Source organism: Triticum aestivum, chromosome 5B, assembly GCF_018294505.1.
Source record: "Triticum aestivum cultivar Chinese Spring chromosome 5B, IWGSC CS RefSeq v2.1, whole genome shotgun sequence".
Lineage (NCBI taxonomy): Eukaryota > Viridiplantae > Streptophyta > Magnoliopsida > Poales > Poaceae > Triticum > Triticum aestivum.
Window position 1 is genome coordinate 562,720,740 of NC_057807.1, and position 18,206 is coordinate 562,738,945.

At 51.1% G+C, this 18,206-nt stretch overlaps 1 protein-coding gene across 1 annotated transcript; it reads left to right on the plus strand.

Moving 5' to 3' along the window:
• Positions 1-1,465: 1,465 nt before the first annotated feature.
• Positions 1,466-7,624, plus strand: LOC123113240 (VAN3-binding protein). Its single transcript, XM_044534433.1, has 7 exons — positions 1,466-1,942; positions 2,749-2,859; positions 5,795-6,185; positions 6,335-6,613; positions 6,707-6,756; positions 6,845-6,902; positions 6,995-7,624. Exons 1-7 carry the CDS (start codon positions 1,646-1,648, stop codon positions 7,201-7,203), a joined length of 1,395 nt encoding a protein of 464 aa, XP_044390368.1. The 5' UTR covers positions 1,466-1,645; the 3' UTR covers positions 7,204-7,624.
• Positions 7,625-18,206: the final 10,582 nt, after the last annotated feature.

Below are 18,206 nucleotides of genomic sequence, written 5' to 3' on the forward strand. Positions count from 1 at the left end.
TTTGCCCACGGCAAATCAAACATTTTTTTTATAGCAACTTGTATTGACGCGAGGATGTCAAATTTAATTGACAAGAACGGTAATTTTCTGACAAAAAACAAACTGAGGGCGGAATTGCCATGCAACTTGCAATCTCTCGTGTATAAAAATTGCCATAAGCATTTTTTTTGAATTCAAATGATCAAAGAAAAAGTTTTCGCTTTGAAAGAGCGAACCGTTAACATTGAATCAGCCATGGGTGGGCTCACACTTTCGGTTCCTTTTGATCATTTTAAAGGGGAGTCAGCTAAACTTTAAAAACCGAGCTAAATTTTGCGAGGCGTTTCTACCACTATGTGTTGGCAACTAGGATGCGTAACATCACATTCGGAAGGTGAACAATATATAGCTGAAACTATAAGTGCGCCATAATCGTTATATACTTCCAAATATCGATAACTAGAAAGAAGAAAGACGTCATCCCATAAATTTATGCTGATATGCATGTTATCTAGAAGATTTATTTGAAACTAGTATCTGTAAGAATATTCAAACCTCGCAAGATCGGTTTCCTACTAACGACAAAAAAAAACTCGGCCTAATCTTGACAGTTGGCACACAGCAGTGCATGAACTGTTTCTAGGCAGCCTCGCTACGCACCCAAGAACAAAACAGCGCTGCTATACACACGACAAAGGTGCGGCCGACGCCTGCACGGTTCTTACGTGGGTAGGACACATCGTTCGCAGATCGTGCGCAAACTGTCGTGCGTGAAGCGTGCGCAAACTCAGCAACAGTGAGCGTGCACGCAGCCGAACTGTTGGGTAGGACACATCGTTCGCAGATCGTGCGCAAACTGTCGTGCGTGAAGCAATTTCGAAGAAAAGAAAAAGTTAAGACATAATTGAAGCAATCCGAGCAAAGGATATGAGCCCAACTGTGGACGGTGGTTCATTCGAGAATTTCTAATTAGACGCAACACGGAAATCTTTTATTAAATAGGCGAGACAAATGTGATTAGGATTGCATTTGTTCAGCGACCTAGGGCACAATCAAAATCACACTATGGTGGCCGGTGGAGGCACGTGACCGTTTCATGATGGCTTAGTCTTCTATACTGGTGTGCGATCTAACATAAACGTGACAACAATATGTGAGAGCACAAAGGTTGGGACAAGTTTAGGGGACGGAAATGACTCTCTTGTAAAATTCATTTTTTTTAGCATCAGTACAGACACAAGCGCTTGTGTCTGTACTGATGCTAAAAAAATGAATTTTATGCCATCTTGGAAGAAGCACCTTACCTTAATTACCGGCGGTGGAAAAACCTTTGGCCGTGCAAAGCGATCGACAAGTGCACGAAGACGCCACGGAGCCACGTCGCAACAACTGGCCCCGGCGCCTCGTGCAACGAAAGCGGAGGGCTCGGCAAAGAGACGCTCGCGCGGTTGGCAATGGCATCTATAAAACCAGCCCAGAAACCAGCACCTCCCACTTCCCCCGGTGCGCACACAGCCGCAGCCAAGTCACGCGCCCGACTTCACTCGCTCGCGCGCGCACGCACGCACGGAACACACTCGCGCACTCCCACTCCCACTCCACCGCTCCGCGTTCCCTGCCTGGCCCACGGCCGCCGCGCCGCCTGCCCACCTGCCTGCCTGCCTGCATGGGCGACCACCACCACCACCCCCACCACCCGCGGGCCCGCCTCGCCGCCGGCGACCTCCGCCCGCCGGAGCCGCCGCTCGACCCGCTCGAGTTCCTCTCCCGCTCCTGGAGCGCCTCCGCCGTCGACGTGCCCCGCCCGCGGCCGCCGTCGCCGGCGCCCCTGCTCGCCGCGCCCATCGCCGAGGACCCCGCCTGCTGCGAGCTCGACGACGGCGCCGCCACGGCCGGCAGCTCCTTCTCCTTCGCCTCCGCGGCCACCTCGCAGTTCATCATGGAGCGGATCCTGGCGCAGTCGGTGAGCCCTCCTCCTTCCGTTTTCGCCGTTCCTCCCCACTCCTCTCCTCTCCTCTATCTCCGGGCAAAAGAAAAGAGCGTTCTCCGATCAGAGCTGCTAGAACTCACGATCCGTTTATTTTCTACTAGAACTTCAGTTTGTAACCGGCGAGTTCCGTTTTGTCTGTGGCATGGCAGCATCTGACTGACCTCTCTCTCTCTCTTTTTGTTTCGTTTTGTTTAATAATAACAGTGCTAAAGCGTGTGCTTCAGTCGTTTTTTATTTGGGATTTCGACGCTCAGCAGCATTCGACTGAGAATTACTACCGGTGGTTACTGCTCTGGAGTACGTTTCTGTGATGAGTTCGTGGTTTCCTCCTTATCTCCTGTGATTTCTGTCAGAGGATTCCCGGCGTACGCTCCAGTACGAAATCCAGCCCCTTTGATGGGAATTAGTGATCATCTTCTTGACCTTTCTCACCGCTCCGGTTCCTTCTCTCGTCAAATTCAACCTCTATTCTCTTCGTTTTCCGTTTGACCCCATGTTTGGACAAGGAGAAACGGCCAAAGGCGAGATTCTTCTCCTACGAGGGAAATTAGAAGAAGTGTAATCCCAACCTTTTTTTCTCTCTTCTTTTTAATTAACAAAAAGCCCAGATTAGTGGTCAGGGCAACAACTTATCATCGATTTCTCGGTTCTTCCCAGAATTGATTTTGCAATTCTTCTCTCGCGGTTAGCAGAATTAAAAGTACTAAATAATCTATACTACTGTGTACCACTTTAAATTGATCGGTGGAAGTGAACCTTGATGCAAATTTGTTGTGCAGGAGGTGGCGCCCCTCACATCCGGACGGCTCTCCCACAGCAGCGGCCCGCTGAACGGCGGCGGCTCCCTCACCGACAGCCCGCCGGTCTCGCCGGAGATTGATGACTCGCAGGTTCACTTCCTGTCACCTTTGCTCCGCACTCGCGCTACTTTCCAGGCGCCTGTTCTACGTGCTCGTGATTTACTAGTGCAGCGGTACTGCCAGTTCTAGTACTACCTGGCCGCAATTTTTAATGCTGCCTTCTTCAGCCTTGCCTTGTGGCTCAGTAATCGTGCCAAGTTTCTAGTAGTAGTAGGAGTACCATCCTTGGATGCTCGTAGGCGTTTTAATAATCAGGTGTACTCCCTCTGTAAACTAATATAAAAATGTTTAGATCACTACTTTAGTATTTTAAATGCTCTTATATTAGTTTAGCGGAGGGAGTAAGTTACAAAGACCAAGGCGCTAGTGGACGAACTGTGTTGATGTGTGAAATTAATTAGAGTTTCAGGAAGAAACCAAAAGAGATCGTACACCAGCAGCCGTGTGCACGACTGACGGTCGTGTGTTTGTTTACTGGGAAAACCATCTTTTCCGCGCTCTACAACATCCGAAAACCCGAAAAAAGTAGATTAAATGATGAAGCTTTTTCCGCAGCTTTCTTTTTACTAGTAGTTCCATTGTCCTTGCTAGGGTATTTCTCCAGGGGAAAATGTATCTGTTCGCAGAACTTTTCCCTGCATATTGTGGCTCAACTATGGTTTGCACACTGTTTTTGTTCAGTTCATGGCAGGATTATGAACTGAAGGTGTAGTATACCGACATAATTTCTCAGCTAAATATCAAATCATTTTAAAGATCACTAGCATTGTAGACTTTCACAGTAGAAACCACAGCTTGGCTGTGGTAGAAGTAGAACAGCCGAGGCCAGAAGAGTCATTTGCTCATGAAAATTCTAACTATAGGAAGCTGTGGGACACTGAGAGGCTGCCTGGGACAAAGAGACCAGCGTTGCAGCCTTCCCTGTGCACAAATTTTTCTCCAGAGAGAGACCAAAGAGAAAAATAAAAAAAGGAACAGGCCCCGTTGCCTTTCTCTCATTCCGATAAAACACCTGGCCATAGTAACCCTTTTCTTTTTCCCCCACATCTTTTGTTTTGCCTACTAGTCCCTTTCGCTTTCTCTCTCCTTGCTAGCAAGAGCCTGCGATCTCGGCGCCCATGGTGCAATGTTTTGCCACGGCCATGTCCTTTTCTCCCTCGCCCCCGCCGACAACTCCTGTTTTCAGTTTGAAGCCTCTGCCCATTTTGGATGCAGCTGCACCAGCACCAGCACCGGGTGGTTCAAGTTTTACAGTACCTATTTGTGTGTCCATGAACAAATAGCACATTTACAGATTTACATGGATTGTCAAACAAACTAGTAGCACACATGTCTATATGTTTTGTTTTTGTAGGCGGCCTTGGTTTCTGTAAAGATCTTTGGAAAAAAAAAAGTCTTGATTTGAGTGAAGCATCCTTTTTTTCTTCTTCCAAATGTAGGATCCTGTTGCGCATCTGTCAAAAAAAGTGACCCCTTTCCCTCTTTTCTGCCTAGCTCTTGTTCTTCATGCCTTGTTTTTATCTCTCATGTACCTTGTTCTCCTTTTCACTGTGGTAGCTGTTAAGTGTCACTTCGGTGGCGTGCTCACAACAGTTATAATTTGCTTTGTTCCTTCCATCTCCTCTCTGTTATTTTTTCAACGGGAAACGTTCTTGCACTGCATGTACTACTATCTTACTACGTACAAATTAGAAATTACTGTTGGGGGCCAGCACGGTATGGTGCTGGAGTAGTGTGCTTGGATATCCAAAGACAAAGAGGTATGTCATACTGGCAGGCCAGCCTATACACTGGTTTGTCTGGCTTGGCGAATTATTAGTTTGTAATCTGGAAAGCATCTTTCTTTTAAAAACTATTCGTCGAATAATTTATTAGCTCATGATAAAGCAAATCTGAAATGCCTCCAAAGGTTCAACTGTTCAACCCTATTTTGGGATTAAGTGCAAAGAAGAAAAAGTCCAGGAATGCCCCCCGCTCACATGCCCCCCAGCCCCAAGAGAGACAAGTCTTAGGAGAGGTCAAGGTCAAAGATCTGATTAGGATAGGCAGGCCGTACACAGGGCCACTCTGGTCCTTCCAGCCGAGCTAAATCACAGTTGTTTAGCCCCCCTAAACCTGAAACCTCTTCCTGTTGTGCTAAACACTTTTTTTTTCTTACAAGAATGGATTTTTACTGTGTTGCTTGCTTGGTGTGCGTTAATGAAGCCCCGATTCCGGGTACCGTCTCAGTCTGGCCTCTGGGCTCTGGTCTGCTGCTGCTTGTGCAAGCGAACACTGTGCGCGCTCAGTCTGACGATGTCACTCTCCATGTACCCCGTTTCTCTCTCTCTCTCTCTCTGGGTAAAAGGTACTCAACTCTAGCAGGCAGGCATGCAGTCCTTGCCTTTAAGCTCGGTCTGCTCTGCTCGCTTTCCTGCATCATGACGCTAGGCTCGTGCCTTTTTGGTCCCTAATCGAGTTTTATTCCTCCAGCTTTTCTAATCTGGTGTGTTAGTGATGATGCGTTCTTTTATCTGATCTAGGACCAATGCTGCTGTTTTCTTCCACGCCGCTTCATCATTGTGTCCATTTATCCTCTGTGTTTGTACATTGTTTACTGGTGTACATGTAGTATGCGCCAGTATGTGCCACGCTTTTGCTCAATTATGAGACATACTTATGCCGTACTATAGTTTAACGTTGTGCACACACAGTGGTTTCTGCTGGCCGACGAGCCTTGAATAATTGTTAGTAGTAGTAGTACTATGAGAGAGTTATAAGGACCCACCCGGAAATTTGGGTTCAATCTACCACTTCTAGGTCATGCATGCCCTAGTTCACCTGAATAAATTCTTAGCATCTAAGCATGTTTGATCTTCAATGGTGTCCATTGGACCAGGAAGTGACTACTGAACAAAAGAAAAGAGAACTATGAAATTCCTTCAGAATGCTCTTTGTTAATTGGACAATCTCTTTGCTCATGCAGTACTGCAGGGCGGGCACGCCGAAGCCACAGGCGTACCGAGGCGGCAGCAAGACGGTCGGCCGGTGGCTCAAGGACAGGAAGGAGAAGAAGAAAGAGGAGACGCGAGCGCACAACGCGCAGGTCCATGCCGCTGTCTCGGTCGCGGCGGTGGCTGCTGCGGTTGCGGCCGTTGCTGCTGCCACCGCTGCGGCCTCAAGTTCCGGCAAGGACGATCGCGCGGCCCGCACCGACATGGCCATGGCCTCTGCTGCGACGCTCGTGGCCGCGCAATGCGTCGAGGCCGCGGAGTCCTTGGGGGCTGAGCGCGAGCATTTGGAGGCGGTTGTTAGCTCGGCGGTGAATGTCAGGACGCCTGGCGACATCGTCACGGTCACGGCTGCTGCTGCTACTGGTTTGTGATTTATTTCCACCTGATGGGATGATGACTACTCCCATCCGTTCCAAAATAAGTGTCATGTTTTAGTTCAAACTTATTTTGGAACAGAGGGAGTATTTCTTAAGCTTGAGTTGGATGGTCATAATGTGTGCTTGTGTTTGCAGCATTGAGAGGTGCAGCCACATTGAGGGCTAGGGCTTTGAAGGAGGTGTGGAACATAGCGGCGGTGATCCCGGTCGAGAAGGGGACGATGGGAGGAGGAGGAGGTGCAGGAGGAGGGCACCATCACAAGCAGATTGTCCAAAAGCAGCAGCATCGCAAGCTGGAGAGCAACGGGAGCAGCATCAGCGATCTTTCGCTCGAGGAGGAGAACAACTTCCTGGGCGTGTGCAGCCAAGAACTCCTTGTTCGCGGCACCGAGCTCCTTAAACGCACACGGAAAGGTGCTGTGTGGTGATACATTTCTGGTTCATCAATGTGTTAAAAGTGCAGGCACATGTACTGACGCTGCTGTTTCACGATCATTTTATCTGCAGGTGCACTGCACTGGAAGGTCGTATCAGTGTACATCAACCGAATGGGCCTGGTAAATGCTCATGTCTTGAGCTGTATCGAACCCTTTTTGGGATAACTCTGGACTTTTTTGCTTAGTTGTTATGATGGCGTGCTTGCAGGTCTCTCTGAAAATGAAGAGCCGGCATGTTGCAGGGACAATCACCAAGAAGAAGAAAGGTGAGTGGCAGGCCATCATAGCAACAACGGTAACATCATCTCATTATCCATCCATGGCTCTGAGGTCTGATCCATCATCCATGTCGCTGCAGGCGTGGTGATAGACGTGTGCAAGGACGTGGCGGCGTGGCCCGGGCGGCACCTGCTGGAGGACGGCGAGCACCGGCGCTACTTCGGGCTGAGGACGGCGGACCACCGGGTGATCGAGTTCGAGTGCACCAGCCAGAGGGAGTACGAGCTGTGGACCAAGGGCGTGGCGCGCCTCCTCAGCATCGCCAGCGAGCGGAAGCGTCCCCTGTGAATGACCGTATGAGTGAGAGAGTGAGCTGCCGACGCCGGGCTTTTGGTCGTCCGAACTCCGGAGCCGTCCCATGCGTTTGTTTGCTAGGCTGTAGATGTCAGGCGAGGGCAACAGAGCGGCATGGGCTATGGGGTGTGAGGTGTACCTCTTGTCCCACAAGAGAGATGGATTATTATGCAGCTAGGGTACAGCTCCTGCTGCTGTTACTTGTTAGGGCTGGAAGTGAACTGAAGGCTGTGTGTTTATGTGCATGTGGTTGGGGTTGGGGTTTCCATCCCTCATAGGCAGCTCATGTGTGAAGAAGAGTGGCTAGAGCCAAGTTCTCCGTTTGCTCTGTTTCCTTGTGTTTTTCTTTCACTTCTTGTGTAAGTTTTGCTTGTCACCTGTGCTGTGGCGGTGGCTTATACAGACATCTTCTATCTGGACTAGAGCAGCAGCGGCAGGAGAAGATGATTGCTTTGTTCCATTTAGTTATGGTTGATTCCTGCATGCTTAGAGTATCTCCAGCCGCGTCCCCAACAGGCCCCCCAAGACGAATTTTTAGCGCCGGTGGTCGAAAATCAGTCCAGTCGCGCCCCCAGGATCTCGTTTAGCGCTGGTTTGGGTGAAATTCAGAGTCGGCGATCCCGTTCCGAACCCAAATGGCCGGGTGTTGCCTGGGCGCGCCGGCACAAGCGAAAAGCGGCGTGCGGCTGCTTTGTCGGTGAATGGAAGCTGACTGGAAGCCCTTTTCCCGTTGTTTCCTCCCGCGCTCACCCCTCTCTTCTCCATTCCTCCCAAACCCCCGCCTCCTCCCTATCCTTCCGCCGGCCATGCCGCCGAAGAAGTACGTGATGCTGAGGCCGAGGGCTCCGCTCTCCAAGCCCCCCGGCATGACCAACGCCGAGTGGAAGGCGGATGTGGAGCGTCGGGAGGCCGTCACCGCCGACAGGCGCAACAGGGCCAAGAAGGCGAGGGAAAAAGCGGCGTACGCTGCGGCAGCGGCGGCGGCGGAGCGTGCCGCCGAACAGGCGGAGGTGGCGCACGCGGCGATGACAAATCCACCCGGTGTGCACCCGTACGCGGCCTGAGCCAGCAAAGCGTCGGCTCTCCGGCCGGGTTCTCGTCGTCGCCGCACCCATGGAGCACGCCATCGCAGGGCTATGCCGATGGGGACGCCCACGGTGGTTTCAACCCCAACATCACCTTCCCCCACGGGCGCCATGCCCAGCGCACGCCCTCGCTCGCGTTCACCGGCCTGCAGTACCTGCCTTACACGTACTCGCCGCCGGACTACGCAGCCTCACCGACGCCGCCTCTTTGCCGCGGCCTCTACTCGCAAGCCTCATCCTCGTCACATCTCGGCGACGCCGACACGACGGAGGCCGACATGGAGGACATCATCGCAGCCTGCTCGGCTGCCGCCGCCGCTTCCCTGGGATTCACTACGCAGGGCGGTTCGATTGGCCTCGCCGACATGGACGGCGAGGTCGACTACGGCGAGGAAGAGCTGAAGGAGTAAGAAGAAGAGGAGGAGGAGCCGGCGCCGACAAGGAAAAGCAAGAAGAAGAAGAAGAAGGTGGCCAAGTCCGGCGAGCCACGCATCAAATGGGCGTCCAAGGAAGAGGAGTGCCTCGCCGAAGCGTGGAAGGTCGTCTGCCTCGACCCAGTCACCGGCACGAATCAGAGCATCAAGACGTATTGGGACCGCATCAAGGCCGAGGTCGATGAGCGGAAGCTCGTCGACCCCTACTTCGAAGGCATGCACATGAAGCGGGGGTCGAAGGGGATGGCGAACCATTGGTCGCTCATCCAAACAGCATGCAACAAATGACATGGGATCGTCGAGGAGGTCGTGGCTCGCCCGGAGAGCGGCACCAGCCTCGAGGATCAGGTATCGCACGCCGTTCTTTCGCTCCGAGAGCGTTCTTTCGCCTTGTACGCGCCTAGGGCACGCGCTCTGCTGCCGACTGATATCCTTTCTTCGGCGCAGTTGCTACGCATGTTCGCCATGTTCTGCGACGACAACAGCGACGCAGACTTCAAGTACCTCCACATCTTCAAGCGGATCGACAAGTGCGAGAAATGGGCGGCCGTCCGACGCACCCTCGCCAAGGCCAAAGAGACGTACAAACCGGACGCGCCGACCGCGGGCGCGGCCGACAGGCGCCCGGACGGCAACAAAGGTGCCAAGAAGGCGAAATATGCCAAGTCGGCTGCCGCGCGCGTGCAAGAGTCCATCATACACTGCCTCGCCGACGCCAAGACCAGGGCCGCCGAGCGAGAAGAGAAAATCGAGGCGAGGTGGGCTGTTTTGATGACGAACAACGCCGTCAAACTCGACTTGCTCGGGACCAGCGCCGCCGCAAAGCTCAAAGCTCAACACGCCAAGAAGAGGAACAACAACCTCGCCTTTTTGATGGGCGGCGCTGACATGCTCCAGAGCGGCGACGAGAAGCTCAAGGCGTGGTTCTTGGCCGAGCGCGGCCTCATTCTGAACCAGATACCGGCGCTTCGCCGCCGCCTAGCCCGGCGGCTGATGACGATGCCTCCGCGACGCCCAGCCCCACCGACGACAATGCCTCCGCCGCGTCGAACAGCCTGGAAGCCGCGCCGACTCCTCCCAGCCCGCGTACGCCGCCGCCGCCGCCGCCGGAGGTTGAGCTCGGCGCCTGATGCCTTCCGTGTCCTTCCTTTTTTGTACGCCGAACTACATTTGATCGCTGAGCTGTGGCACTGTGAATCGCCGAACTATTGCGATGATCACCGGTTTATTGTTTCTTTGAGCGGAAATGATGAATTTCGAATATTAAGCACCTTCGGGGGCGGTACCTGGGCGCGTGGCTGGAGAGAAATGAACCCCAGGGGCCGAACTAGCACCGGCTTGCCACAGGCCGCTTTTTTTCGACGCCCTGAGGGGCCGAACGGCTGGAGATGCTCCTATACACTTCTTGTCTGCCCGGTAAATCATGGAAGACAGTTGGGTTCTTTTGAACGACATGATTGATCCTTGACAGCGCTCTTAGGTCTGAAAAGGAGTCAAGTGATTAGTGTATAATGGTGGCTGCAGCTGCGGTTTAGAATCTTTGACCGGGAGCAAAAGCTGCTTTTGTCCCTCCAACATCATCTGCCCCTCTTGCCTAGCTAGCTCTGAGGTCAGGGCCCCTGGTACCCCATCTACGTACTAAAGCTGTTGCCTCAAGAATTCTCTGGGTCCCTTCCTCCTCTGCTGCTCTCCCAGTTTGCAACATGCCTTACTTTCATGCTGGAGGCTGCAACTCCCATTATTTCGTTTGGAGGAAGCTGCTAACTACTCCCTCCGTAAACTAATATAAGAGCGTTTAGATCACTACTTTAGTGATCTAAACGCTCTTATATTAGTTTACAGAGGGAGTACTGCGGTCGATTCAGAACCACCTTAACGCTGGGTAATAATTTTGTTCGGAGACCCACGTAGTACTCTGTATTCTTACTCAGTAATTTCTCTGAGTTTGAGGGTCCGAGTTTGAGACTATTGTTATCTTCCTTTACATGTGAAATCATTGAGAAAACTGGGAATATTCAGAAACAGACTCTGCATTGCAGCTGCTTAACAACAAACTAATCATCTCGAAGCTGACTTGATCAGCAGGGGCACGTGACAAGGGATGCCACGATGCGATTTCTCTTTCCGTTGTCTCGAGATCGGCGAGGTAAAGAGCTTTTCTCTGTCTCCCCGTCTCCCTCGGCTTTGCTTGCGGTAGTACGCAGGGACTGCCTGTGCCTGTGCAAGTGCCGTGCCGTATCCAATGCAAGGCGCGGCATTTGGAACCTGGATATACGATGTGATCGGAGGATCGATCCGATGTGGTAAAAGGCGCGGCATCCCTTAGCCCCAGGTCGCCTCCATTGACAGGGAGAGGAAAAGAGGAAGAGCTCAATGATCACCGGCACCTTCAAGACCTTGGTTGCCGCGACGAGCCGAGAATCTTTGCCGCTTTGGCCTGCGGCCGCGGGGAGAGACGTACTGGTAAAGAAGTGAAACCTGTCATGTAAAGAAGAGCCTCTGATGAGAGAGCTGGGCTTCTTGTGATCCAGGAGACCGGAAAGACGGGCGGGAACAGGGTCGCGGTGAGTGAAAGGACGTGTTTGGACTGCTGGTTTTCCTTTTCGAAATTCAAAAGGGAGGGAGAGACTGGTGGTTCTCCTTGTCGCGTTTTCTTCCTTTTTGTGTTTGCCAAGGGCGTTCTGGTCAGGTTTCATAGGGGCGATCATTGGTGGGTATGGCCGTGTGGGTGTGGCTCGATGAAACGAAGGGTGCAGTAGGGAGTCTGAATGTACGAGTTTGCATATATGTGAGTGACGGAATGTGGCGATGTGAAGTAAAGCGGCGACGAATAGTAGTAGCATGCGTCTTGCACTCTTTGGCCGAGCACTGCTTGTTACGACTACGTTCTTTCTCCTTTGCCATCATGCATGCTTCAAAACGGGGCGGTACTCTCTTCTTTGCATAACTGGCTCGGTACCGAGTATCATTGTGCTGCGCGAGAGACTGGTTCTCATATGCATCGGTCGGCGCTGGTAGGTAACTGCAATTTTTAGTGTCGGATTTAAGAAAGGAACTTAAAACGTACTGTACTAGTAGTAGGAAAAACATAGAAACTGAGATGTTCTTGCAGAAGACTATAGGATGCAACTCAATTGTATTAATCACTGATGTCTTGCGTGACAAGCCAACTAACCTTACAATATCTCTAGTAGTTAACCTATACAAGGCTAGAGATGATAGGAGAATCAGTCGGTAATAAATACGGACATGTCACGGTTCAACACCCCCTGTAGTCGAAACGTCAGCATCGGCGATGCAAAGACTGAAACGAAACTCCAGGAATGCAGCAGTTGGCAACCCTTTGGTCATGATGTCGGTGAACTGTTGGGTAGTCGGTACATGAAGAACACGAAGCTGGCCCAACTAAACCTTCTCGCGCACAAAGTGAACATCCAGTTCAATGTGTTTGGTGCGCTTGTGCTGCACCAGATTAGCCGCGAGGTAGGTGGCCGCCACATTATCGCAGAAGACCACAGTAGCTTTCGGAAGGGTAATCCGAAGCTCACCAAGAAGGTGACGAAGCCAACAGGTCTCCGCGACCATGTTGGCAACAGCCCGGTGCTCAGCCTCAGCACTCGAACGGGAGACACTAGGCTGCCGTTTAGCGGACCATGAGACAAGAGAGTCATCGAAGAAGACACAATAGTCAGACGTGGAACATCGGGTGTCAGGACAGCCAGTCCAATCCGCGTCAGTGTAAGCAATAAGCTCAGTCAAGGCGGAGGCACGGAGACGAAGACCGTAGGTCGGCGTGCCGCGAATGTACCAAAGAATGCGCTTAACCAGAGACCAGTGAACATCACAAGGCGAGTGCATATGCAAGCAAACTTGCTGCACCGCAAACTGAATGTCTGGCCTGGTGAGCGTAAGGTACTGAAGAGCGCCAATAATAATGTGGTAGAGGGCGGCGTCAGCAGCGGGCTGGCCAGCGGTGGTGGAGAGCTTCGGCTTGGCCTCAGCAGGCGTGGCGACCGGCTTGCAGTCAGTCATGCCGGCATGGTCCAGAAGATCAAGAGCATACTGCCCCTGATGAAGAAAGAACCCAGAGGCATCGCTCACATTAATGTGGAGGAAGAAGTGCAACGCGCCTAGGTCCTTCAGCCGGAACTCAGAGCCAAGACGACCGACGAGGTCGCGAAGAAGATCCGCTCGGGAGGTAGTGATGACAATGTCATCGACGTATAGCAGAAGCATAGCCACATGATCAGACCGATAGAGCACGAACAACGACGTGTCAGAGGTGGTGCTGCGAAACCCGAGAAGGCCAAGGAACGTCGCGATGCGCTGATACCACGCGCGCGGAGCCTGTTTGAGGTCGTATAATGCTACTTCTTGAGCTTGCATTGGTTTTTCCCTTGAAGAGGAAAGGATGATGCAGCAAAGTAGAGATAAGTATTTCCCTTAGTTTGAGAACCAAGGTATCAATTCAGTAGGAGAAAACGCACAAATCATCGAATACCTGCACAAACAATCAAACAAACTTGCACCCAACGCGATAAAGGGGTTGTCAATCCCTTCACGGTTACTTGCAAAAGTGAGATCTGATAGAGATAGATAAACGATAAAGTAAATATTTTTGATATTTTTCGTTTAAGATCAGAAAGTAAAAAATTGCAAGAATAGTAGATTGGAAAATAAGATTGTAGATCAGAAACTTATATGATGTAAAATAGACCTGGGGGCCATAGGTTTCACTAGAGACTTCTCTCAAGGTAGCAAATAATACGGTGGGTGAACAAATTACTGCCGATCAATTGATAGAAAAGCGCAAAGTTATGACGATATCTAAGAAAATGATCATGAATATAAGCATCACGTCCGTGTCAAGTAGACCGACTCCTGCCTGCATCTACTACTATTACTCCACACATCGACCGCTATCCAGCATGCATCTAGAGTATTAAGTTCATAAAGAACAGAGTAACGCATTAAGTAAGATGACATGATGTAGAGGAATTAACTCAAGCAATATGATGAAAAATCCATCGTTTTATCCTCGATGGCAACAATACAATACATGCCTTGCTGCCCCTACTGTCACTGGAAAAGGACACCACAAGATTGAACCCAAAGCCAAGCACTTCTCCCGTTGCAAGAAAAACCAATCTAGCATGACTCTAATATCATCATCTTCATATCTTAAAACAATCATAAGGAATCAAACTTCTCATAGTATTCAATGCACTATATGAAAGTTTTCATTATATCCCTCTTGGATGCCTATCATATTATGACTAAATTTATAACCAAAGCAAATTAACATGATGTTTAGAGACACTCAAAATAATATAAGTGAAGCATGAGAGTATAACAATTTCTATAAAATAAAACCACCGCCATGCTCTAGAAAGATATAAGTGAAGCACTAGAGCAATATTGCCTAGCTCAAAAGATATAAGTGAAGCACATAGAGTATTCTAATAAATCACGATTCATGTGTGTCCCTCTTAAAATATGTGTACAGCAAGGATGATTGTGGCAAACTAAAAAACAAAGACTCAAATCATACAAGACGCTCCAAGCAAAACACATATCATGTGGTGAATAAAAATATAGCGTTAAGTAAAGTTACCGATAGACGAAGACGAAAGAGGGGATGCCTTCCGGGGCATCCCCAAGGTTAGGCTCTTGGTTGTGCTTGACTATTAACTTGGGGTGCCTTGGGCATCCCCAAGCTTAGGCTCTTACCACTCCTTATTCCATAGTCCATCAAATCCTTACCCAAAACTTGAAAACTTCACAACACAATACTCAACAGAAAATATCATAAGCTCCGTTAGTATAAGAAAATAAATCACCACTTTATGGTACTATTGCAAACTCATTCTTTATTTATATTGGTGTAGTATCTACTGTATTCCAACTTTTCACGGTTCATAGCCCCCGATACTATCCATAGATTCATCAAAATAAGCAAACAACACATATAAAACTTGTCATGTAAAGAAGAGCCTCTGCTCTGCTGGGCTGGGCTTCTTGTGATCCAGGAGACCGGAAAGATGGGTGGGAACAGGGTCGCCATCCGATGAGTGAAAGGACATGTTTGGACTCCTGTTATCCTTTTCAAAATTCAAATGGGAGGGAGAGACTGGTGGTTCTCCTTGTCGTGTTTTCTTCCTTTTTTGTGTTTGCCGAGGGCATTCTGATCGGGTTTCATATGGGCGATCATTGGTGGGTGTGAGTGTGGCTCGATGAAACCAAGGGTGCAGTAGGGAGTCTGAACGTAGGATGTTGCATATATGTGAGTGACGGAATGTGGCGATGTGAAGTAAAGCAGTGTCGAATAGTAGCATGCGTCTTGCACTCTTTGGCCGAGCACTGCATGTTACGACTTACGTTCTTTCTCCTTTGCCATCATGCATGGTTCAAACGGGGCTGGTACTTTCTTCTTTGCACAGCTAGCTCGGTACCGAGTATGATTGTGCTGCTCGGTGCTGGTCGGTAACGCAAGCTACAATTTTTAATTTCGGATTTAAGAAAGCAACTTAAAATGTACTGTACTAGTAGTAGGAAAAACATAGAAACTGAGATGTTCTTGTATTCATCAGATGCAACTCAATTGTATTCATGGAGTCTGTTACAATATATACAGGTGATGTCTTGCATGACAAGCCAACTAACCCTACAATATCTCTAGGAGTTAACCTATACAAGGCTAGAGATGATAGGAGAATCAGTCGGTAATAAATACAGATATGTCACGGTTCAACACCTCCCCGCAGTCGAAGCATCGGCATCGGCGATGCAAAGACTGGAACGAAACTCCTGGAATGCAGCAGTTGGCAACCCCTTGGTCATGATGTCGACGAACTGTTGGGTAGTCGGTACGTGAAGAACACGAAGCTGACCCAACTGAACCTTCTCCCGCACAAAGTGAACATCCAGGTCAATGTGTTTGGTGCGCTTGTGCTGCACCGGATTAGCCGTGAGGTAGGTGGCCGACACGTTATCGTAGACGACCACAATTGCTTTCGGAAGGGTAATCCGAAGCTCACCAAGAAGGTGACGAAGCCAACAGGTCTCTGCGACCACGTTGGCAATAGCCCGATACTTAGCCTCAGCACTCAAACGGGAGACAGTAGGCTACCGTTTAGAGGACCATGAGACAAGAGAGTCACCAAAGAAGACACAATAGCCAAATGTGGAACGTCGGGTGTCAGGACAGCCAGCCCAATCCGCGTCAGTATAAGCAATGAGCTCAGTCAAGGCGGAGGCATGGAGACGAAGATCGTAGGTCGGCGTGCCGCGAATGTACCGGAGAATGCGTGTAACCAGAGACCAGTGAACATCACGGGGCGAGTGCATATGCAAGCAAACTTCCTGCACCGCAAACTGAATGTTTGGTCTGGCGAGCGTAAGGTACTGCGGAGCGCCAACAATGTTGCTGTAGAGGGCGGCATCAGCAGCGGGCTAGCCAGCGGTGGCGGAGAGCTTCGGCTTGGCCTCAGTAGGCGTGACGGCCGGCTTGCAGTCTGTCATGCCGGCATGGTCCAGAAGATCAAGAGCATACTGCCCCTGATGAAGAAAGAACCCAGAGGCATCGTGTTGCACATTAATGCCGAGGAAGAAGTGCAACGCGCCTAGGTCCTTCAGCCGAAACTCAGATCCAAGACGTCCGATGACGTCACGAAGAAGATCCTCTCAGGAGGCAGTGATGACAATATCATCGACATATAGCAAAAGCATAGCCACATGATCAGACCAATGGAGCTCGAACAACGACGCGTTAGAGGTGGTGCCACGAAACCCGAGAAGGTCGAGGAACTTCGCGATGCGCTGGTACCACGAGTGTGGAGCCTATTTGAGGCCGTATAACGACTGTGACAACACGCAGACATTATCCGGACGCTGAGGGTCAACAAACCCGGCCGACTGCTGACAAATAACCCGCTCCTGAAGATAGCCATACAAGAAAGCATTGTTGATGTCGAGATTATGTACGGGCCAGCAACGAGAGGCGGCCAGCTGGAGGACAACACGGATCGTGGCGGGTTTGACAACCGGAGAAAAGTCTCGGAGAAGTCAACACCAGCATGCTGTGCAAACCCACGAACAACCCAGCGAGCCTTGAACCTATTGAGAGAACTGTCCGGGAGGAGTTTATGACAAAAAAACCACTTACCAGAGATGACATTCGCCCAGGAGGACGAGGAATGAGGGTCCAAGTCCGATTCGCAACAAGAGCATATTACTCAGCGCGCATGGCGGCGGTCCAATGCGGATCACTCAACGCAGAACACACCGAGCATGGAATTGGAGAGATGGTCATGACGCTGAGGTTGTGGTAGCGCGGGTTCGACTGATGCACCCCGGCCTTGGCACGCGTCACCATGGAGTGATGAGGCGGCGGGGAAGGCAGGAGTGGACCGCGGCGAGGAGCCACAACCGGCGGCTCAGACGATGATGAAGACGCGGGCGAGGCCATGGGCGTCGGAGTAGAGGGCGCGGACGACGAGACCGACGGTGCGGCCGAAGAGGCACTGGAGGGCCCAGCCATGGGCGGCGCCGATGGGGCCGAGAGGGCCGGCTCCTCCTGAGCCAGTAAGGGGGTCGGCGAGGCCAGCGGAGACCCAGCTGAGGGCGATGCCGTCGTCGGGGACAAGACCCCTGAGGGCCCGGCTGGGGGCGAGGCCGGGAGCACCACCGGACCCGGGGAGGCCGGCTCTGCCTGAGCCGAGATGTGAGAGACCGGCGAGGCCCGAGAGGCTGGCTCCTCCTGAGCCAGCGAGGGAGACACCAAGGGCGGCGGGGCCGTGACCGAGGATGAAGAGTCCGACGGAGTCGCAGCTGCGCCCAAGCAACGTGGCATAGGGAGTGCAAGGGCTCCACGAACATGTCGAGGAGGGGCGTACAGAGACGGCGAGGAGCACATCAATGCCTGCTGAAAAGGAAAAACAACCTCATCAAAATAAACGTGCCGAGACACGATCAGACGATGGGACTCCGAGTCATAGCAGTGGAAGCCTTTGGTGTTGGGTTGGTACCCAAGAAAGACATAGGCAAGGGAATGAGGCGCCAACTTATGTGGCGTCGTGGTTGTGATGTTAGGATAACAAAGCAAACTAAAAACATGAAGATCATCATATGACAGGGGTGACCCGAATAGGAGATGATGAGGTGTGTAGTTCCATCGGGGTTTACAAGGCCGGATGTTGAGAAGAAGTGTAGCTGTGGCAAGAGCATCAGGCCAAAACCGGGCAGGCATGTGGGCGTGGAAAAGCAATGCGCGAACACTCTCATTGAGTGTGCGAAGAACACGTTTGGCATGACCGTTTTGCCGTGATGTATATGGACATGTGAGGCGAAAAATGGTGCCATGAGTGGATAAAAGAGTGCGGATAGCGAGGTTATCAAATTCTTTTCCGTTGTCCGTTTGGAGATGGGGAATGGTGCGATGAAAATGGGTGGCAACATAAGCGTAGAAAGCATGAAGAGT

Excerpts from the sequence above, each read along its gene's own strand:
- LOC123113240 (XM_044534433.1), top strand. The coding sequence starts at position 1,646 with ATGGGCGACCACCACCACCACCCCCACCACCCGCGGGCCCGCCTCGCC. Across the intron at positions 6,614-6,706 it reads CCTTAAACGCACACGGAAAG|GTGCACTGCACTGGAAGGTC; the intron begins GTGCTGTGTGGT and ends TTTTATCTGCAG. Across the intron at positions 6,757-6,844 it reads ACATCAACCGAATGGGCCTG|GTCTCTCTGAAAATGAAGAG; the intron begins GTAAATGCTCAT and ends GCGTGCTTGCAG.